This window comes from Antedon bifida, chromosome 1, assembly GCF_963402885.1.
Source record: "Antedon bifida chromosome 1, ecAntBifi1.1, whole genome shotgun sequence".
In the NCBI taxonomy this organism is placed as follows: Eukaryota; Metazoa; Echinodermata; class Crinoidea; order Comatulida; family Antedonidae; genus Antedon; species Antedon bifida.
The window spans coordinates 7,692,828-7,714,663 of NC_136226.1; the positions used below are offsets into that span (position 1 = coordinate 7,692,828).

The following is a 21,836-nucleotide window of genomic DNA, read 5'->3' on the forward strand; positions in this document are numbered from 1 at the left end:
GAGGACTAATAACAAATGAGGGCGCTATGTATACATAGTTTAAATAGTTTAGATGAATAATTTCTTTAAAGCAAGCTGCGTGGCGCAGCGATGAAAGCGTTGTCTTGCGATGGAGCCACCCGAGTTCAAATCCAGTAGATGACTTTTGTTTATTTATCGGCGAACGCGAGTGTTGCCACATGAAAATTACACAGTCAATATCATCGAACTCGAGAATGTGTATGTTTAATAACAGGGGACACGATAATTACGCGAAAATTAATCGGTCAATATCATCGTTCTCGAGGATATATACGATTTACGATCCTCGCAGCGGTAGTCACGTGACGCAGTTTCAACCAATCACGTTCACGTATTTACATAGGCTATGTAATATAACCAGTTATTAGACAGCAGGGATGCATTATTATGTTGTTGGCCGTGGCTGATACAGACTTGCTTCCAACTCTATTTAAACATGTTTTGGATTTATCAACCAGGAAAGATGTACATGAACTGTCATTGTTGATACCAAGATGTTCCTAGTTTTTGCCCTCTTCAATTCCCATTGGATATGGGTTATAATAATAACTTTATGAAAAGGTGGTTGATTGTAAGGCACTTCAACTTTGCAAACTACTATTGTTGATACAAAAAAAATGTCCCTTTTTTGATTCAGTAATTTGACAACCAAATAAATGCAATGATTTAACTAAAATAATGGACAGATGTTGGCATTACTCTGACCAAATTGTTCTTAATAATAAATACTAACATATGAAAATACTTCAGAATAAGACAAACAACTGACAAATCAACTTGGCTCCCTGATGGAAATTAACTGAAATAACTAATGTAATCTTCTGGACACAAGAAAGATGGTGCTGCAATTGTGTAGTATATTGAATACCTGAAACTCGAAAACACAAATAAACTCGTTTACATGGAGTAAAGAAGATGAAAACTACAGTTCTGTAGCAATCAAATAAAAAGTAGAGTCTGCTCTCTGATGGAAATTAACTAAAATAATTACATTTTCTGGACACAGGCTAAAGCCATACTCAAAACACCATTTTATCTTTTGTTTTTGTCTCACTTTTTGCATACTCACTGAAAGAAACATGGAGCTGCAATTGTGTAGTATATTGAATACCTGGAACTCGAAAACCCAAATAAACTTGTTTACATGGAGTAAAAGAGATGAAAACTAGAGTTCTGTAGCAATCAAATAAAAAGTAGAGTCTGCTCTCTGATGGAAATTAACTAAAATAATTACATTTTCTGGAAACAGGCTAAAGCCATACTCAAAACACCATTTTATCTTTTGTTTTTGTCTCACTTTTTGCATACTCACTGAAAGAAACATGGAGCTGCAATTGTGTAGTATATTGAATACCTGGAACTCGAAAACCCAAATAAACTTGTTTACATGGAGTAAAGAAGATGCAAACTAGAGTTCTGGAGCTATTAAATAAAAAGTAGAGTCTGAACTTGTGTGCTGCCACCAATACTACAATGTATGATCTAGCTAAAGCTCTAACTCCCTGTTAAGCCGTATTAATATATCACGCTATCACACTACAGTGACATTTTCATGGAAAAGATACCAATAGATTAGGTGAAGACCTTCACAAGGATTTATAAATCATTTGGTTTACCACCTTCCTCTTATATTATATCCCTCAATATACAAATTCAGAAATTATATTGCACATATTTAACAGTGGTAAAAATGAATAAGACCATGCACTTGAATTCTCAAATCCAAGGATTTCCTAAATTTCATCATAAACCACCCGATCAAATCGCGTGACCAGAGTGTTTTAAACCTCTGTCCACACCATCAAACTACTATCTTGTCTTTGCATATATTTAATCTTTGAAATAGGTTTAAAACACCAGAAAGCTAAAATAGATTACTGATTTCAAGTTGTATTTGTCTTTAAAAATATAAAAACCCTAATAGCGTGCGTAAAAGTATTTGTTCACACTGTTGTAGCCATGACATTTTTTTTTTTCATGAAGGATAAAATAAGACTTTATATCCGTAATTTCCTACAATGTCGGTATTGAGGGTTTGTGAGTATTTGTGAATTTACCATATAAGGGAATTACTGTATGACATGAAGCGGTCTTTAAGAAAACATAACATACATTTTCAATAATAACTCGCAGAGGTTGAGGTGAATTTTTTAAATGTTTTTCGAAGATTAAATTCATAATAATTTAATTATAGATTTACTTTAAATCATGAAGAATGTAATTAATAAAGAAAGATATTTCATTCAGATTTTGTCATATTATACAGAGTCAAATTTGCAAAAACCTTTAATAAGTTGTAATCAGGTTTGCAAGGCAATTTTGTGGCCAAGGGGACACATGTGAAGTCTTGGGAAAAAACACACCCGCAAAAGGCTTGTTCTTGTTACAAGATGGTTCGCATGTATTTAACTGACTATTCTTATCACAACAGTACATTATGCTAAATAATCAAATAGCGTCCCCAACTATACCTTCTTTTAAGATTACTCGTGTTCGCTATGAATCTATCAAAAATGTGTAGCAAATCAGGAGATCAAAATATGTTACAACTTGTTAAAATTGGTAACAATTTATGCAGTGTTTAATAGGGTTTTAGATTCATTCTCAAGTTTGAATGAAACGCATTTAAACAGAACATTATGTCACCAATTTTACTGATATAATACTGCCGTTAGTTTTTAAAATCAAAAAATCCAACTTTAAAAAAAGAAACTAACTAGAGGCAAGTGGATCATACATTTTGATAATGAAATCAGAATCGAAATATAAAACATAAAATTTCAGAAACCAAAGAAGATTAACATATCAATTTCAAATTGCATAAATAATTTGACAGAAGTCATGATAAAGAACAGAATACAGAAGTACTTATAACTGTGAATGAAGATTCCTCTAACGTCTAAAAAGAGACATTTTCTAATAGACATCTGTTAGTGCATCTGTTAGTATGTTTTATACACATCCTCATATAATGCTTGTCAGTATCATCGTATGACATGACGATAGCAACTGTGTTGCTATTGCATATTCCCATAGCGCGCTTCATAATGTATGGCTATAAGTGAAATGCTTCTTTAAAAACATTTTAGAATTGCTAGATCTTCTTCTAGAAATAGAAAAATTGAATTTGAATTAAAGATGACTGTACAGTGTCCATATTGGATACACTATATATTCACTTTTAAAAAAACCATTAAGAGTTTGTGCATCATGGTACACACACACACCCTACATCAGGGAAAATTGATGAACAACAAGAAAGCTGCTTCACAAAAACCAAAATAGACAAACATTGCTAAAGCTCTGTCTACACTATCAAACTTTAATTCAGGAAGAAATATGTGGCCATATATGGACATGATGATGTCATATCGCTACCATGTTTGGGTATATCACTACCATTTGGGCACATCACATTTTTTTTGGGTCAAACTAGTTTGATAGTGTAGACAGAGCTTTAAGTATGGTCAATCTTTCACCCAACATTGGCCTTCTCATAATTAAAAATAGAAATAAACTGTATGACACGTATAAAAGGATATCTATATGCCAAACATAGTGCCAAACCTTTGTCCTGTATCTGCATTTAAAGTGCAATGCAACTATAGGGCCAATAACGCCATTCATGCAGTAACTTTTTTTAAACCTCAATCTTCTCGGACATGTTACACAATCAGGTAGCAGAGAGGTAAAAAACAATAGTTTATCACTCATCATAATAGTAACATAAGATAGCCAAATAGTATTGTGTATCTGTCTATTTTTAAGATTATTAGTATTTGTATAGATACAGATAAAACATAAGCATTTAAAAACTTGATACAACGTTTACTAAGTGCTTTTATAGAAACAAAACTAAAACAACATCACACGAAGAAGAGGGAGTTGTACTGAGTCATCATAGTCTGTGTTACTTACAGGTGTAGGTACGCGTACACGTGCCATAGTGCAGTTTTGAAGTCTGTGAGTGTACAATATTACAAACATACTAATATACAAGATGTGAGAGTCAATATTAATTATGTAAAAAAAAGTAGCTCAGAAGGTTTCAATTACGATAGAATAAAAGTTCAACAAAGTTGAAGTAGAAACTGTGAAAGGTAAAAGGAATTGGTTCATCTAAAAATTAAAAAAATTATTATATTACAGTAGATCTCCTATTTAAGGGACACCTTGGAAAAATGGAGGAAAAAACAAAAGAATAAAGACCACAACCAAACATGCCAAAAAGAAGTATAAACCGAACATTGGGGCATTTATGGGACAAACTATTACCAGAATATAGAAAATAATCAATTGAAGTGTTCACCAGATATTACTTACTTGCAGCTTTGCTGACAAACCCTGTGTGTTGAATCAAATTAAAATTTTCATTCATTTATTCTTTTCGAAAAATAATTTTATTTTTTTTATATACATTATGTATGTTTATTGGCTCTGGAATAAATTCAACGGTGAATACTTTGGGAAACTGCTCAAGGACCAACATTTAGTAGTAAGTTTCATGTCAACATTTTGCATGGAAATTACTAAACTGTGTGTGGACCTATACCGAAGCATCAAAATAACACAGTGGGTCGGCCGATGTATGTGGAACATCTTCAAATACATGTTGGATAGCGCTATTTTTCAGACAACTCCTATTCCCAATGGATAGCCACAATCCTAAAGGATATTGGTGAACATTATATCGCACAGGTGGACACGTTATCAAGAAGCAAGTGTCATGCAGTCAGACAATCGTGGGTGTCAAAAAACAATGGCAAATTAATGCTACATCTGTATGTAATAGAAATGGAGACAAAAAATAAATTGAACCTTCTAATGTAGGGTTAATTAATATACAGTAAGCTATTGCATAGCACAATATAGTAGAGCTCAATATGTCTAATGATGATGACGTGTATTGAATATATATAAATAATATTGCATGCTAAACAATTGACCAATATATCGCATACTGAAAGGGTAAAATAAAGGTTTTCAACTGGCAATCAGATTGTGATTGGCCCAGTTACTTCTAAAAGTAATTGCAGATTTCAACAACAATTAAACACACGGCATGTTGATAAGCACTTCACACTTGTTCATTAATATCAAAATTCTCTGTCACCAAAAAACACAAACCATCCAACAGATATATTTATAATTAGGCCAAGTACAGTATAAGTTACAAATATTTAAATAATCTCCTATTTTTTTGCGTGTGAATCACTGACATTTGGTATAAAACATGTCTATTATAATAGTAATAACACATCAATTGCACGCAACCGTGAAAGTGATAATTCAATCACACGATTGTTCCAACATGTGTCAGGAATGGAACATCAACCAAGTGTTTCTTTCTCCCTACCCCAGTAAACAGTTGTTTAATTGTGCATCGGTAATAGCCAATGTGACACTATTAAATATTTACCTTTAATTAGAGCTTGGTTTAAAATAGGGTGCAACACAAGGATATACAGTATATGCAAAGCAAGTGTTTTGACCAATCACAACAGATCATCAAACTGTTAGCTGTGATTGGTCAAATTACTTGTGTGTACCTTCTTGCGGTGCATCCTATTATAATCAAGATTTAATAAAATATGTGGTCAGTTTCAGAGATGTGGTTATAGAACAATAGAATTTAGACAGGTTGATCCAACTTTTGTCATTAGGAGGCAGATGAATTAAAAACAATGAGAAAGGGAGGGAGTTGAGGGTGGGGTTATATCAAATTGATTGTAGTGGCATTATAGTGTTTTTTTTGTTTACATTTTACAGCTTAAATAATATAATAAAGTCTTTTCTACAAATGCAGTTTATTTGTTGACCTAACTCTTTGTTCTCTATTTTCTGTACTGTAAGTAAAGTATAAAATTATATTGTACAACACATTTATTTTCTATTCTGTATGTAAAATATATGTGATAAACATTTTAAACATTTTTTAAATAGTCTCAATAGTAAACTGATAAAATAAATTAGACTAATTTCAATTGGACACCAAATTTGATCTCATTAAGATGAACACCAACTACACTCAACACAGAAACGCACAGCTGCTGTTGTTCAACACGCGAACCATGTTCAGTGCCGCCAATAATATTTATCGTTTAATCTACGAAATGAAAGATAAGCTCTCAGTAAAATGTTGACCATGAGATTGAACATTTGCATGTTCCCAACTGAACCGAACGACTCGCAATCTTTCGAATCACGACTCTTTATGTTTTTTTCGGCTAGGGTCACGGTAATTAGTTGGATTGATTTGAACAAAGGTGCTGACAGTTTTAATTAAAAGCAGGAAGCAAAATGTGTGAAATATCCTCCAGAGCGTCTTGTACATTTACAAAGAAGGTGTCAAGTATTGCGATGTGATAATGAGAGATTTAACAGGGCACGAAAAACGTCAACAGAACTCTCGCAAACCCTACTCTAGCCTTGTTCACGAATTACTCATCATGCAAATTTATTAATATCACATTTTGCCCATGTCATTCTGTGAACTAATGACACCGAAAACTATGTTGTTTGTGGACACATTATTGGTTTTTTTTTACGATAATCCAATTTTTGGATAATATATGTTCATAAAAATGATAATTGCAATTCATTTAATAGATTCATAAGAGAATAATGTACTTTAAAATAATGTGGTATAAAACTAGGGGTGCATAAAATAACATTTTTTTTTTATAACAAGGACACAGGAATTTACAGTTTTAATATTTCCTTCCATATTAATAGAGATTAATTTAATAAAGCTTTTTAATTACTAATGTTACCCAGAGACAAACAACTATGAAATACAATTTAACCTATTATATTTCTAAATGAAAACATTTCCGATGTTAGATTAAAAACTAATAAGTTTAAATATTCTAATAACTGCCGCTTCTTGCTGTAATAACAGGGAAAATGTATGTACAATGTATTGTAATTTTCATGAAAAATTATGGTGTTTAGTTACTGTTGTTGAACTAAAAAAAGCTTGTCGGGTGGGTGCCAACAGCTTATGGATGAATATTTTAAGAAGAATTTTTAAGTTACAGAAATGATAAATGTTATGAAATTATCTTGGTAAAATACAGAATACAAATACACCATTCAAACATACTGCTTCACATTGTAAAGCACTGTCTACACTATCAAATCAGTTTGACAAAAAAAAAGTGTGATTTGCCCAAATATGGTAGTGATATGCCCAAATATGGTAGTGACATTTTTTGTCACATAAAGTTTGATAGTATAGACAATTGCTTAAGTCTAACAATAAATATCACCTAATACTAATCACAGGATCACCACTTTTTTTCTAAATAGAAATCAGTTCAATCAGTACCATCCTCATTGCATAATTCAAAGTGTATTCTTATCATAATCATTATCATTTTGTTTTTTTCGGCTACCCACTTCATTCTCCCATGTTACCAACCTGTTTGCTCCCAATAACACCATTCATAAATATGACACTCGAACCAGAAATAACATTTAAATTCCCATCCAACTATTTCCAACACAGTATTAGATATTCTTGGCCATTCATGTATAAAAATTTAACCTCTTAATTTCAAGTGCTGTCACTCACTACTCATTCTCCAAGAAAATTAAAGATCACTTTACTAAATCGATGTTTGGTTTGTTCTTGGTTGTTGTTTCATGTCCTGTGACTTGCTAGTTTAATTTATTCTTCCATCATTTGACTTTTTGTTATTCATTATTATGCTCAGCATATGTACATTTATCTGCTCATCATTTTTACTTTATTTTTCAACTTTTATCTACTGGTATAATCTTTATTTTTTTATTTCTTTATTTATTGTTTTTTTTTTTATGAAACACAAACAAATAAAATGAAAAAGTGCAAATTGAAGTATAGCTTACTGCAGCAACATTACTATCATAATCAATACATGTACTTTATCACATGAATCAACAGACAGTTTCACTTTCTAACTAATCTCAAAAGACTTTGACAAAGATCAAGAAAGAATTTCAAGAGAAATTATTTTTCTTTTTTTACAAGAATGTAATCTTACACTTTATGACCCTTTAGATTGTCATGAAATTGTGGAGAACGATTGATATAATTGAAGGTTAATTATTATATGAAAGTGTACTTATGGAGAAGAAACGGAACAAGTGATCGTAATATTGTTAAAGCCACTAATGATTATTATGATGATTTTGATTAGATGGTAAAAGCAGTAGTTTGAGACTGATGGGACATTAAAAAAAGTAAAGTAAAGAGAGTAAGTTAGAGGTAGAAGAGTAAGAGGACAGACAGCGATGAAATGTATGGTAAAGAAAGAAAGTTCTCAGAAACATTGGTTTGGAAGAACATGATGATGAACAAGGCAGGAGCTTCTAAGAAAAGATGAACCTGTAAAGAGAGTTTGGCATCAGAAGTTGGAGTAAGACTTAAGAGGACAGCCAACAATGATGTGGACAAATATGGTAAAGAAAGAAAGCTTGAAAACCATTTTTGGAGGAACATAATGTGCAAGACAAGAAGAAGTGAAGAGATGGTGTAGCAGCCTGGATTGAGTGACAGTCAGTAACCCTTTGGGAGGAGAGAGAAAATTGACGTAGAAAAGATGATTAATTATATCAGGTATAATGTGAGGGTTTACATCTTAATGTAGAATAGTTATGTAATTGCTTTGTCTTGAAAGAATGGCATTTGATACAGTGGCACAAAACACAACAATGTTAGTTTAGACTCATGACAGGAAAAACAATAGAGAATTCCTTGAATACATTATTGGAACTTTGGAAGGAACATAGATGATCAGAAAACAGATTGTACTTGTACCTAAGACACAAACATAACAAGTGTGAAATATAGCAGTAAGCAATTAAGTAGGCAATTACCTGTGCAAAGTTCTGTTCAGATATTGGTACCTCATCCCCTCTTAATGCTATTCTTGAAATAACGGTATTAGAATCACATTCCATCAAAATTCTATAAAATAAAAAGAGATTATTATAAATAATTTATGCTTAGAAATATTCCTGTACAGAAAATAATTATTAATTTATTTTTTTTGCCAATTATAAGTCAACTTCAATTCTAACATACTATAGGTTGGTCAAACCTATAGTATGTTCATAAATCATCTGACTTATATTACTCTCCACTACTGCAGGTCTTAATTTCATTCCACAAACTGTTAAACTAACAAGCAAGAATGTATGCAATTGTTGTACTATTTTGATTCATCATTATACATTTTTTCCTTTCCAAATACAAGTTGAAAAGTGAAAGCAATATTTAAAAAAAAAATATATTTGAAAAAATGAAACTTGAAAAACATTTGACATTTTAATGACTATGACCTGTTACGAACTCAAATCGTGCTAGTTGTCATAGGGGCGGTGTTGTGAGCTCAGCTAAAATAACAAACCGCCCCGAAATATCAGATGAACTCTGAAAATCTTGATTGGCTAAATCATATATAAACCATGGATGTCGGTCTTAATCCGGTAAAATATCGCAAACAGCATGAACATGTCAGTTTCAAATCCTAAACTGCACAACGCGGTTTAATCGCTCCAGCACATCTTGTCACCCATTGACAAGCTTTTCCAGCTGTACGACATGAACGTATTAAGGATTATGACATTCGTCTAATCCTCGCACCCGATCATGATACGAAGCTGTCATACAGCATGTTTCGCAAACGTAACTACTTGGATTCACCCACACATCGAGGGGTTTATATCGGCAGGATCCAATGCAATTAAACAACGACAAATGTTCTAAGCCTGCTTTGAATGTCCGTCAAGTTTCTGCTAATGTGCACGACCTTGTGAGGTAATTCCTGCCTGAATTGTCACACTTCTGCAGGTTCATCTCTTTAGCCTACATTTAGTTTTAAATGTTGTTTCTTTATTTTGCAGTAATGCAAGAACATGAATACATACTTGTATTAAATCCTTCATGAGTCAATATTTATATTTGACTTCAAAAGTTTATTAAAGAAAAATAAAACCATAAATTATACACAAGTTATTTATCCGAATATGAGAGTTAAATATCTACAGTAAATATTAATATATAAATAACAACATTTTTAATTTTATTTTAATATAACATTACAACAATGATAAATAATATATGAATGAACATATTAATACATAAATTTTCTTTTTCAAATAATGGATTACTATTTGTATTGCGCTATTAGTGTACAAAACCGTCTCAAAGAGCAGTGGAATAGATATTAAAAACATATAGAAAGTTTTGTTGTGTTAAGCTGAAACCAAATTCATTCATCTGTAAAAAGGATGGGCACCTGTCTGTGTAACCACCTACTTTCCCAAAAGATCCCCATTAATGCACAGAAGCCAGATGTGCACACTTTACTATAATGTATAGAAATATCAGAAACAAATTTTATGAATTTCAAAAATTAATATTCAATGTAAACTAAAATTGTCTGCTTTCCTGGATAACGAAGGTTAAAAGTATCTAACCCTAAAAGAAGTATAAAGTATGTTCTATGTTTAACTTTGCACTATGTATGCATGTAAAATGTGTCCCCAAAGAAAATTGTTTATTTTTGCATCCCAAGATTATGATGTAAGGTTAACAGAAGCTAACTGATGTGAGTCATCTTATAATGAAATGAAAAACAGACAGACTTACACAGTCTTGTTTAAATTACTTTATAGAAAATTTAAAACTGAATGAAACAGTTTAATGTCATGCAAGATGATACATGAAATAAAATATAAATGTGAAATGAAACAAGAAACATTTTCATTTTATTTGCATCAAAAAATTGATAAAAATCAAGATGACCAACTGTCAGAAATGACCTCAACCGCTAACAAGCTTGTCACTTTTGCTGGCAGCACAACTGTCCTTATTTGACCAGAGGCTAGAAAAATTATTTGATTAAATAGTTCAAAATAAAACATCAAAATCTACACGTGATGAATGAAGCAACTGTACGCTATGTGTTTAACATCGCGGAAACTGCTGAATAATTTGAATATTAATCGAAATATAGCAGGTCAATTATTTTGCTACAACTACATATCCATCTGTTTTTATCTCATTTAAAAAAAAATCATTATCATTCCTTGTGTTATTTCATAAGTAGTGAATTTTTGTAATATAGCAAGGATCTGCTTTAGGGTAGGTTTCAACTGTACTAGTACAACCTTCTTAGTACAATGATTCCAGTCAGTTTGATATCCCTTGTTGTATGGATGCAATAGTAAAAATGTGTAATAAATAATAACATGGATTTATATAGCGCGATATATAGCGAGTAATAATGGTGTACGTGTATAATGAACAAACATACAAAAGAAGCCCAAGAATCTGTTTCTATCCTTAGCGGATTTCCGCTCAACTGCCTGTCTGATTCGCATTCTGTGTATGGCAATCAGAAATAACATATTTTTGTATTCCGTTTACCGTCACCGCTTACCATTACTGCTCGTCAGTGTAAATTAGCCTTAAGTGGGAAAATGTTGGGTCCAATATGGCAGATAACAGTTTAAACCTATTTCAGTAATCTTTATACCTCATGTGCATGGATGAGTGAAGTAATACAAATTTGTATGTAACCTGTATTTAATATTTATAAAATGAACAAGGATAGATACAGAATGGTTCTTTAGAAAATCTTTTTTATTTTCATTTGATTTTCATCATATCATTAACTATTTCTACAACTTGCGTACATACAATTTATTATTTCAATAATTCTTATCCTTCAAAAAAAAAAAAGATTTTTGTCACATAAAGATTTTTGTCACATTCAAATTGGGACATAATTAATTCATTCACTTCCGTTAATAAGAAAAGAAAGAAAAAATGTAATTACATAACATGCGGCAATTGCAAATACTAGGAGCCAAGAAAGCTAATCAGGATTACTCCATGTTATACGTCATTTTGTTTATCTGGTACTGGTACTGGTTCAAATAACCGTCTCACAGAGACATCTGGTAGCCATTGACTTAAAGTTGGCATTTGGATGTGTTACTTTTAAATGTAGGCCTACAGTATGAGAGTGACTACTACCAAATTACACAGTCACAAAACAACTTATAAACAGTTCATATATACAGTTAAAACATTGCTGGGAATTATAAATTTCTGTTGAAGCAGGCTCTAATGAAGTTGCATCTAGTAAGTTGACTTTGTTGTACAACTCTATCAAGTATTGATGGTATCTTCCGACCTCTTCGTTTACTTTGGGTTGTGTGAAAAGTAAGAATTTTTGTAGGATCTTCATTTTCTTTTCTAATTACATGTCCGATCCAGTTGAATTGTTGCTTGTAGACATATTCTTCTAGCGGTTGACAGCCAGTAATTTTGTAGAGATCGTCATTATCAATAACGTAACGCCAGTCTATATAGTTTTCATCTGTTTCTTCATCTGAGGATATGTCTACATGGTTTGGTGGGCAGACTCTTTGAAAGCCATTCACTAGCATTCTTCTTAGGAAGGTTTTGTATGTTGTGCTAAGTTTGGACATTTCACTTCCTGTTGCCCTCCAAGCATGGCAACCATAGGTGAGTCTACTCCTAACTAGACCATTAAGAAACATCATTCTTGTTTGTAAGTGGATCGTTCTGTTGGTAAGCAATGCTCTATTCTCTGCAAATGCTCCTTTGGCTGAATTGATTCTGTATTTTACTTCTTGATCTCCAATATGAACATCATTGTAGGTAGCCCATACACCAAGGTATCTAAAGTGTGTTACGTTGTTAATGTGTACGCCGCCAATTTGTATGATGCATCTTGGGTATTCTTCAACTTCCTCTTTCCAGTTCCATATAATGGTTTCTGTTTTGGGGGCACTAATTCTTAGACCAAATTCCAGACAAACTTTATTCAAGATGTTCACAATGGTTTGCAGTTCTTCTTGTGACCAGGAGCTTACAGCAAAGTCATCAGCATAGCCACTTTCAAAGTCGTCATAGATGCCCCTTGATGGTGCTTTACGTCTTTGAGCACGATTTGTAGCTTCAATAGGAATTAGGTATTGTATCATTAGGCCATCCAAACTAGCATCTTTACAGCGTTGTTTGAACACTCTAATAACGTAATCAAAATATTGGTTAAACATGCTGGTACTCTCAATACCACCCTGTCGCACCCCAGAAGATGTTTCGAACTTATCATCACTCGGATCGTCGTCAGCAAGGTATGCTTTCGTTGAGCTGTACAGTGATTGTATAATGTCAATCATAGTAGTAGACTGGTTTAAGTGAAACCTATTACGAACGCTTAGGAAGAGAAGATTACGATTCACATGGTCGAATGCTGCTGTTAAATCAATGAAGCATGTATAGAGTTTGCGATTTGAGCGATACGCAATTTCCTGGATCTGCTTGATTACATATATAGCATCATTGCACCCTCTGTTGGACCTGAATCCAAACTGTGTGCGTAGAAGTTGACTTTCATAAAAGATGGAAAAACGTGAAAGAATGATAACCATAAGTATCTTTGAAAATGTAGACCCAATCGATATTCCTCTATACATTGATGGATCAAGTGGACTGCCTTTTTTTTTCCAAATGGTTGTTAATTTGGACAGTCCCCAATCACTTGGTACTTCTTTCGTTCTCCAAATTTCCTCAAACAGTCTATGTACATGGTCGACGAATACTGGGTTCTCTGTGGCGACTTGCAACATTTCAGAAGCGACATCTAGGGTAGCTTTGCGACCTTTTAGATGTCCGATTGCATCAATAATTTCTTTCTTGGACGGAGGTTCATTGTCTATCTCAAATTCTGGTTGTCTCAGGTTGATAATATATTCTGGAGGTGTGCTAATTTCATCTGGGATTTTAAGGCTAGATTGGTCTGGATTAAAGTGATCTTTAAAGTGTTCACGTAATCCAGGACATTTTATAGGCTTTGGTGCTTTTCTTATAACATCACCGTGCTCCTTAGCTTTTCTCCATAAATCAAATATTTTTCTATTTTGGTGGGCTTCATTTAACTTGCTTGCTTCTTCATACAAATATTCATTCCGTAGTTCCTTAACCCTTATCTTAATTGCTTTCTGCATAGCCTTGATCTCCTCTTCTTTGTAGGTAACTGTGCTTTTGTTAATATTCTTTCTTTCTTTTATAAGCTGTTGTAGTCTTTCATCACCATCCCAGGGATGAGCATTTTGGTTTCTTGTTTTCTTCGGGACTTCTTCAACTGCCTTATTTAGCACTGTCATAAGTGTTGTATAGCGCTCAGTTGATGTAGTGGTTGTTGTCTTTTCAGGAGAAGTAATTTTATTAATTTTATTAATTTCTTCTTCTATCTTTGTTTTAACATTATTTCTTACTTCTCGATCTTTAAGTTTACTCATGTTGGCTCTTTTGCTCTGTTTTTTCTTTTTATGCTTCTTCCACCTGGCTGCTTTGTTGGCTGGTGTTGTCATATTACTCACAAGGATTCTATGATCAGACGAAAGATAATAGTTGTTATAGACTCTTGTGTCAGTAACATACTTCCTCAACCAGTGATCACATATGTTGTAATCTAGTGTTTTCTTTGTAACACCATCGTTGCTATGCCAAGTGATCCGATGAACGTTTGAATGGTCAAACCAGGTGTTCAGTATGCATAGCTTGAAGTCAGAGCAGTAGTTGATGAGTCTTGTGCCATTGTCGTTACTAATGTCATCTGTGTCTTGAAATCTATGTAGGTTTCCATCAAAGAGTGATTTTCTGGTTGTTATTGTTGATGTTGCATTAAAGTCTCCCATCAGTAAGAGTTTTGTGTTGTTCTCAACTCTTGTTACTTTGGAGAGTTTTGCATAGAAAATATCCTTTGAAGATTCTGAACCGGATTCCGTAGGAGAGTACGCAGACACAATTCTTAATTTACAATTTTTTATTGTGACGTCTATTGCCATTAGACGTTCATATACATTATAAACATTAGACACTTTGATATGGGGTGACTGTTTGATGGCAATAGCAACTCCATACATCTTTTTGATTTTCAGTCCAGTCCAGTATACATTGTAGCCCTCATGTGAGATTGCACCGGTACCAATCCGTCTCACTTCCTGCATACACACGATGTCAAGGTTTGCTGCTTTAATTTGAATGAGGGTTTCATGTAGTAAGAAGTCATCTGAGCAGGTATTAACATTAATCTGTCCTGCTCGCCAATGAAAATATTTTGCAGGCTTTTGTTTCCTAACTGCTTCTTGTACTTTCTTGTTTATGTTTGAAAGGTTTTTAGAATCTATATCTTTATTACTCTTTGTGTGAAATTTTGACTTGCGTCCACCACGGGTACCTCTATAATGGAAAATTCCCAAGTCTTTCAAAACACTTCCAACCGCAGTAGTAATTTTTCCAGCATATTGTCTCAGGTTAAGTAGCTTTGAGTAGCTATAGTTATAGGTCAACATATTTTACTCGCAGCAATGGTAGATTATAATAATAATATCTCACATACACCGACTCTAGGCCCTGTAAACAAATCTTCTGTGCTATGCTGTCCCAAAGTTCTTAGGCAACAATAGGCTTTGCTTCACTGAACACTGCTAAGACAATAGCATGCACACAGCTAGATAGGGCCTAGCTATAAGCTATAAAAAATCTTTTCTAAATCCAGTTTAGCTGATAAAAATAAGAAAAAAGAATATACAATACAATAGTTGCAAGTGCTGATAACAATATTGGTAGTAAAATCACTCTCAAAATGTGTACTTAAAACCCAAAAAGCAAGATTTTAAAAGCAGAATGGGAGTAACACTGTCAAGGGGAATGGAAATTAGTAATAAATGCACGGCCAATGAAGGAAGTTGTCACCATAAAAAAAAATGTCAGATAACTTGACGGCAGACGTATGATGAGAAAGAGGATATGGTGACAAAACAACACCCAATAAAAAAAGAAAAGATAACAACGACATAAAATTAAGTGTCTGAAATTTGTTTGCTGCCCTCTCTAGTGTCAAAAGCAAAGTTATTTTTGGTCCGACTGAACTGACCATGCCATACAGTAGAAGCTTTACTCATTGACATTTGTCATTTGATACATTTCTTTTACAATATACATTTTTTTATATAAAAAGAGTTTTCCAAACTTACCCTCCATCAACAATCTCATCAACTGCAAGAAATACTGAATCTAAATGTTCAAATAATGCTTTCTTTTCCACATTTTTTCTGAAATATAAAATATAAAATTTGTTATTAGTATTATGTATATCTTTTTACAATAGGTAATCAACAATCAACGATATAATATATATTATAAGTGCATGGTTATATCAAATTAGTAAAGGGCTGGCGTGCACATAATTTTGATTTATTATATAAAATGAAAAAAATCAAAAGTGACATCAATTTTAAAGGGTATATTTGTAATATTTGCATTTGAACACAGAATATGCTCAACCGCAATGTAACGCCAGAGGAGAAAACATTCCAGTATATGCATAACCATCTACTTTGAATATGAAAGAAAAATTTGACAGACCAAAATATGATTAGTTTTAGTTTTTTGAGGGGGAAGAGGGGTTTGACTACAACTTCTATATCAGGCAAGAATGATATAGAACTATTATAATGGATGTACATTTGAATCATATATCAATGAACAGAGTTCAAACAATTCCCTACGTAACTGACAGACAGCCCATATGGGTATAGTTTCCTATCAACCATTGTATGCCTTGGAGAATTTCCAACTGGACCTCGTTACATGATAATTTATTATAAACAGAAAAATAAATGTATACATTCATACATATTTTTTATAAAATTTATTTCTAAAAATACACAAACTTTGACGAAACAGATTTAGATAATAAGCGAGTTGGTCTTTTTCCCCCCTTCAACTGACACTTTTGAGTGTATTATAAAAAACAGGGACGTGTCCAGTCACAAGCTTACAATTTCCTCAAAAGAACAATTTAAAGTTTATCGGTTTGACGGACAAAGCATATGGACTTCAAGTAAATGCAAAGAGACATTAATAGCTTGTTTTACATGGTTTAGATCATACACTGTGTAAATCATATCCGAAATATGCTAATCATATGTTTTATCAAATATAATTTTATGTTTTTACTTAATAATTTCATATTACGGTATTATCTACCAAGAAAAAAAACTTGACATGTCTCTAATAGTTTAGTTGTAAAGGATAATTGTGTTAGTCAGTTTATTGTTAAAAATAGATATTTGATAAGATGGCCTGATCATTTCAACAAATTGTAATGTCTATTCTAGTTTTTCCCAAAATACAAGGCCATATTCAAGAAAAGTGCTTAATTCAAATGAGTGCTTAAATATAAATCTGGGTTTCACTATAAATAGTGATCCCAAATAGAAATTAAGAAAAGTGAACAAAGAGAAATTATGTTGCTAAACATCAGACCAAAATCAGAATAAACCAGTATTAAGAATAAACCCCCATTCAGACTATACACTGTCCAAACTTTCAACATTACTCATAGTTTTCAATATAATCTCCACATGACTCAGAATCTGAGATGGCATCTAAAAAAAAACTGGACATATTGAGAGACATCACTGGACATTATCCAGGCTGTACAAAAACATTGTGCTAGCATTTCCCCTCAGCCACCTTTAGCCTCAGCAATTTACATTACGCCTTAGGCAAATTTAGCTTTTAATCACTTTTGACAAATATTGATAACAGAGTTTCCTTCAAGTAAACTATTTCTTCCAGTCTCTGGTGGTTTTCATGCTTTATTATAATATGATATTAAATTAATACTGTGCATAACACAATAATAAAATATTTTTGGAACTTCTATAAATTTTGCCAACCCATGTGAATGTGATATTAATATCAACATTATTAGAAATTTGATTGCTAAAAAAGTTTAAAAAAAGATATACAGTAATAGATAGAAATGTATATATTAAATGCTTGATAGTTCCTCAATTTAACTTAAAGGTGCCACTATGAATTTCATATTAATGTATGAAAGAGAGAAGTACTGTACTAAACTTTACAACAGTGGAACTGCAGCTTAGTAGTTAACGTGCTTGCTTTCCAATCCCAAGGTTCGGGGTTCAAGCCTGACCTAGTGTCAGACTTGTAACTCTTTTAACTCCACTCCCTAAGCATCAAATGTGAGTTTATAAGCATGATAAATTATGAAATAGTTTATCCAACCTGTAATTAGCGAGTTTGTGCTCGTTGTTGGATGCGTATGAAAAAAAATATATAGTTTCTCTGTTTCTTCATTGCTTCTGGAATGTTTTATTTAAAAAAATATTAATTTCTTTCCAAACTATCATTTTGATGGTATGTACCATAATGAAGATGATTCAATAAAAACTCTGGCTTCTTACAAACTTTTTGCGATGAGTATGTGTCTGCCTATTTCACTTTCTGGCATTAATTAATAGATAAATCTTTTAATTTGATTGCAATAAGATTCGGTGAATGACCACCTCAGACTTTCACAATCTTCCCCAACCCACTTCTGGGGGAGTGTACATACACAAGGCACGGCAGCGTTAAACAGAACATATATCCTTTATTTATGATGATCCTTCCCTTTTGCTTTTTTCTTTCCTGTCTCTGGACATTATAAACAAATTAGTTTTGCTTGTATTACACATTTTTTATATGTTTGTCTTGATCTTGAGAATTGAGTTTTACTTTTAACAGTTTATTGGCGTATCTAGAAGAAACTTATTTTATACTGTACGTCATTACATGAGGCTATCTGTTAGCCTATATTGTTCCCCTAAAAACTGGGGAAAAATGTGTTGAATAAGCCATTTTTTTAAATATTGTGTAATAATTGTTAAAAATTGTTATTGTTTATTTTGTCTTTTTTTTGGCAAATTAATAAAACTACAAAATGTTCAATTTTTATTAATCTATTTTTTACATGTTTTGTGGGACAATACTGTATATGCTTTAATTATTAAAAAAGTATTAATAGTGAAGAAATAACTAATATGATGGTAACTGATCATAATAATTATAAAATTAATTATAATTAATAAATAACAAAGATGAGGAAAAATTCATTTTATTTCCAATCATCACCATTTACAGAATGATGGTTACAATGATGATAAAAAGGACAAATAGTGAAATTTGTATCGGTGTAATAGTAATAAATATAATGACAGCGATGATGATAATGATGGTCGTGACAGTATATAAATAATCATCATTACCAAAATAACCATCATTTTACAATCTAATTAATAACACTATATTAAAGACTCATGTACATGGGACAGACGAAGGTCAAAAAAGTCCAAAAGTCAACTTTTTGGCATATCCTTTTGACCCAGTGCCAAAAATAAGAAATTGTACCTCTATGCGTTACCAGAATGAATAGAGAAAATAAGTGAATGACAAAGCCTTTTTTCAGAGGAAAAATCTGGGTCAACAAATCGACTATCAATTGATTGAATTAAAAGTTATTGAAATCGTTGGGTTTGTACCAATAAGTAACTGAGTGTCCAATTACAAAGTGATACCAGAGTGACTGCTTAATTCGCAAAAATCATGGTTAGATTGGTCATATGGGAATGAAGTCGAATGATGATTAAAATCGAATTTAACTTTACAGTAAATTGATAACTGGTTCCAACAACTTTTTTTACATTACATTACATTTCAATTTATATAGCGCCTTTACAATGATCAAAGCGCTTTACAATGACCGATCATGATCAACTTTAGCACATGATGGGGTATAAAGAAATGAATTGTCGTAAACTTTAAAAAATAAATTTGCCAAAAAAAGCCTACACCTACCATTGTTCAGCCCATAACATTTATAAACTTGCAATATAATTAATCATAAATAAATACAATTTATGATTCTAATAATTTATATTTTATTTTCAAAAATTGTGAAGAACACTAAATGAAAATGCATGTTGAGCTGCCTACTAATGCTTTAATTAAAGTAAGGATAAATTATGATAGAAAATAGATTAAAAAATTAATAATCAACAAGCCTAATTATTAATCATAATATATATGGTACGATTATAGTATTATTATACTTTATTTATTTTATTAAAAGAATATCCAATGAAAAGAGGAATGTGGGTCACTTTTGGCTACCTAATCCTACAACAAGTACTGCTGAGTAATGAAACACCACAGTGATGCTTAAAAAGTACAGAAATCAATAAAACAAGTTCAAACAAATGTATAAATTAATTCACCTACTTAACCAATTAGTGTTAACTCCTAAAAACTTGTACAATTTGTTGTAAAGTATCAAATTCAAATGAACTTTAATGATTGGCTAAAATAAAAAGGAAAAGGGAGTATCAACAGAATAGTGCAAATTCATTTCCATCCTCACCAGCTATGTATCAAAGATGACCAGGGTAGTGGACACAGGAAGTGGGATTAACCACGGTCAGTGAAGAAAAATGGAGAATGACAAGCTTATAATTGATGTCCCGGTCAGCAAAGAAAAACAGAGAGTTATAATGTATGCACTTGTAGCCAAGCTTTTTTAAAATTTAGTTTCCACCAACTTTAAATTAATAGATAATTAAACTTGCAGAATTATATGTCCTGAAATCTTGATGAAAACGATATTTAACTTGTCCTTTCTTGATGTTATTGCCATCCTAACATAAGAGAATGGCTAAAGGGAAATTTGAAGGTGCTCCACTTCAAACGGCGCAAGTTTTGGGCATTCGTTTTAGAAGACAGAGTTAAGGCCCATTTACACTAGGGCGATAACGATCGGCGATAAATAGATAAACATGCATTTTTCTTGAATAAAACGAAAAAAATTAGAACAGTTTTCGTTCTAGAACTATAGGATAATCATGTATGCTGTATTTGATAAAAATAATATTTTTGAAAATCCAACCAAATGACGTCATGATCAATAAAACAATAAAATCGTTGTATTGTAACGATATTATTGCTCTTACTAATCATGACGTCATTTGATTGGACGTGTGGAAATATTATTTTCATCAAAGGCAGCATAGATGATAATCCTATAGTTCTAGGATGGAAACTTTTTAAAATTCTTTTGTTTTAGGTATGAAAAATGCATATTTATCTTTTTATCGTCGATCGTTATCGCCCTAGTGTAAATGGGCCTTAACAGTTTTTGGCTTAGAGCTACTATAAAACATAGGATAGAAAATATTACGAAAGTTTACAATTAACAACTACGCAACTTTCAACAAGCATCATTTCAACAAGTGATCTTTTAATAATATTTGACAATGTTTATATTGCGACAAACAACCTGGGAAGTATTTGTCAACAGCTAACTATCCTAACTGAAGGATGTTACATTATATGTAATGCCAATTGGGAGGTAGTTGGACCCAAGGTATATCTTTTACTTGTATTATGTGTTAATTCACTTTCGTAGCAAACACCTTATCCACCTTTCCAGCATCTTGGGATATGTTTCATTCTGTAATTCGGACTTCCTTTTTCATGTTTTGTTCCAATAATAATGTCAAAGTCGAATATGAGCAAAGGTTAGTGCGATACCGAAACCAACCATAATTATTATAAATTACTCATCCCACGATATCTGTAAATAATTTCTCGTTTTGTAATTATGCAATTAAATTAATTTTGATTATCAATAAGTATAAAAAAGGCAAGATTAAAAGTATTAAAACTTATTTTAATGATAGAATATGATACCTATTTAAACAATAATTAATATCTTGTTGCTATATAATAAATGTAGAATAATTATTGTAATAATAATTATAATATACAATTCTTATTTGGTATAATTCTTTTCTGGTCTATATTATTAGACGGCTTAAATAGCAGCACATACTGTACATTCCATATTCAGATATCAAATAGGAATATTGTGCAGTAA

At 32.2% G+C, this 21,836-nt stretch overlaps 1 protein-coding gene across 2 annotated transcripts in view; it reads right to left on the reverse strand.

Annotated features, from left to right (window-relative positions):
• The window catches only part of LOC144840291 (coatomer subunit zeta-1-like), a 66,464-nt gene that overhangs the window by 2,698 nt on the left and 41,930 nt on the right, over positions 1-21,836 (reverse strand). For both annotated transcript variants that reach the window (XM_078696069.1, XM_078696077.1), the window contains 2 exons: positions 16,090-16,167; positions 8,884-8,974 (listed from right to left, as the gene is read on the reverse strand). In XM_078696069.1, the coding sequence (XP_078552195.1) occupies positions 8,884-8,974; positions 16,090-16,167 (169 nt within the window). The remainder of the gene's footprint in view (positions 1-8,883; positions 8,975-16,089; positions 16,168-21,836) is intronic.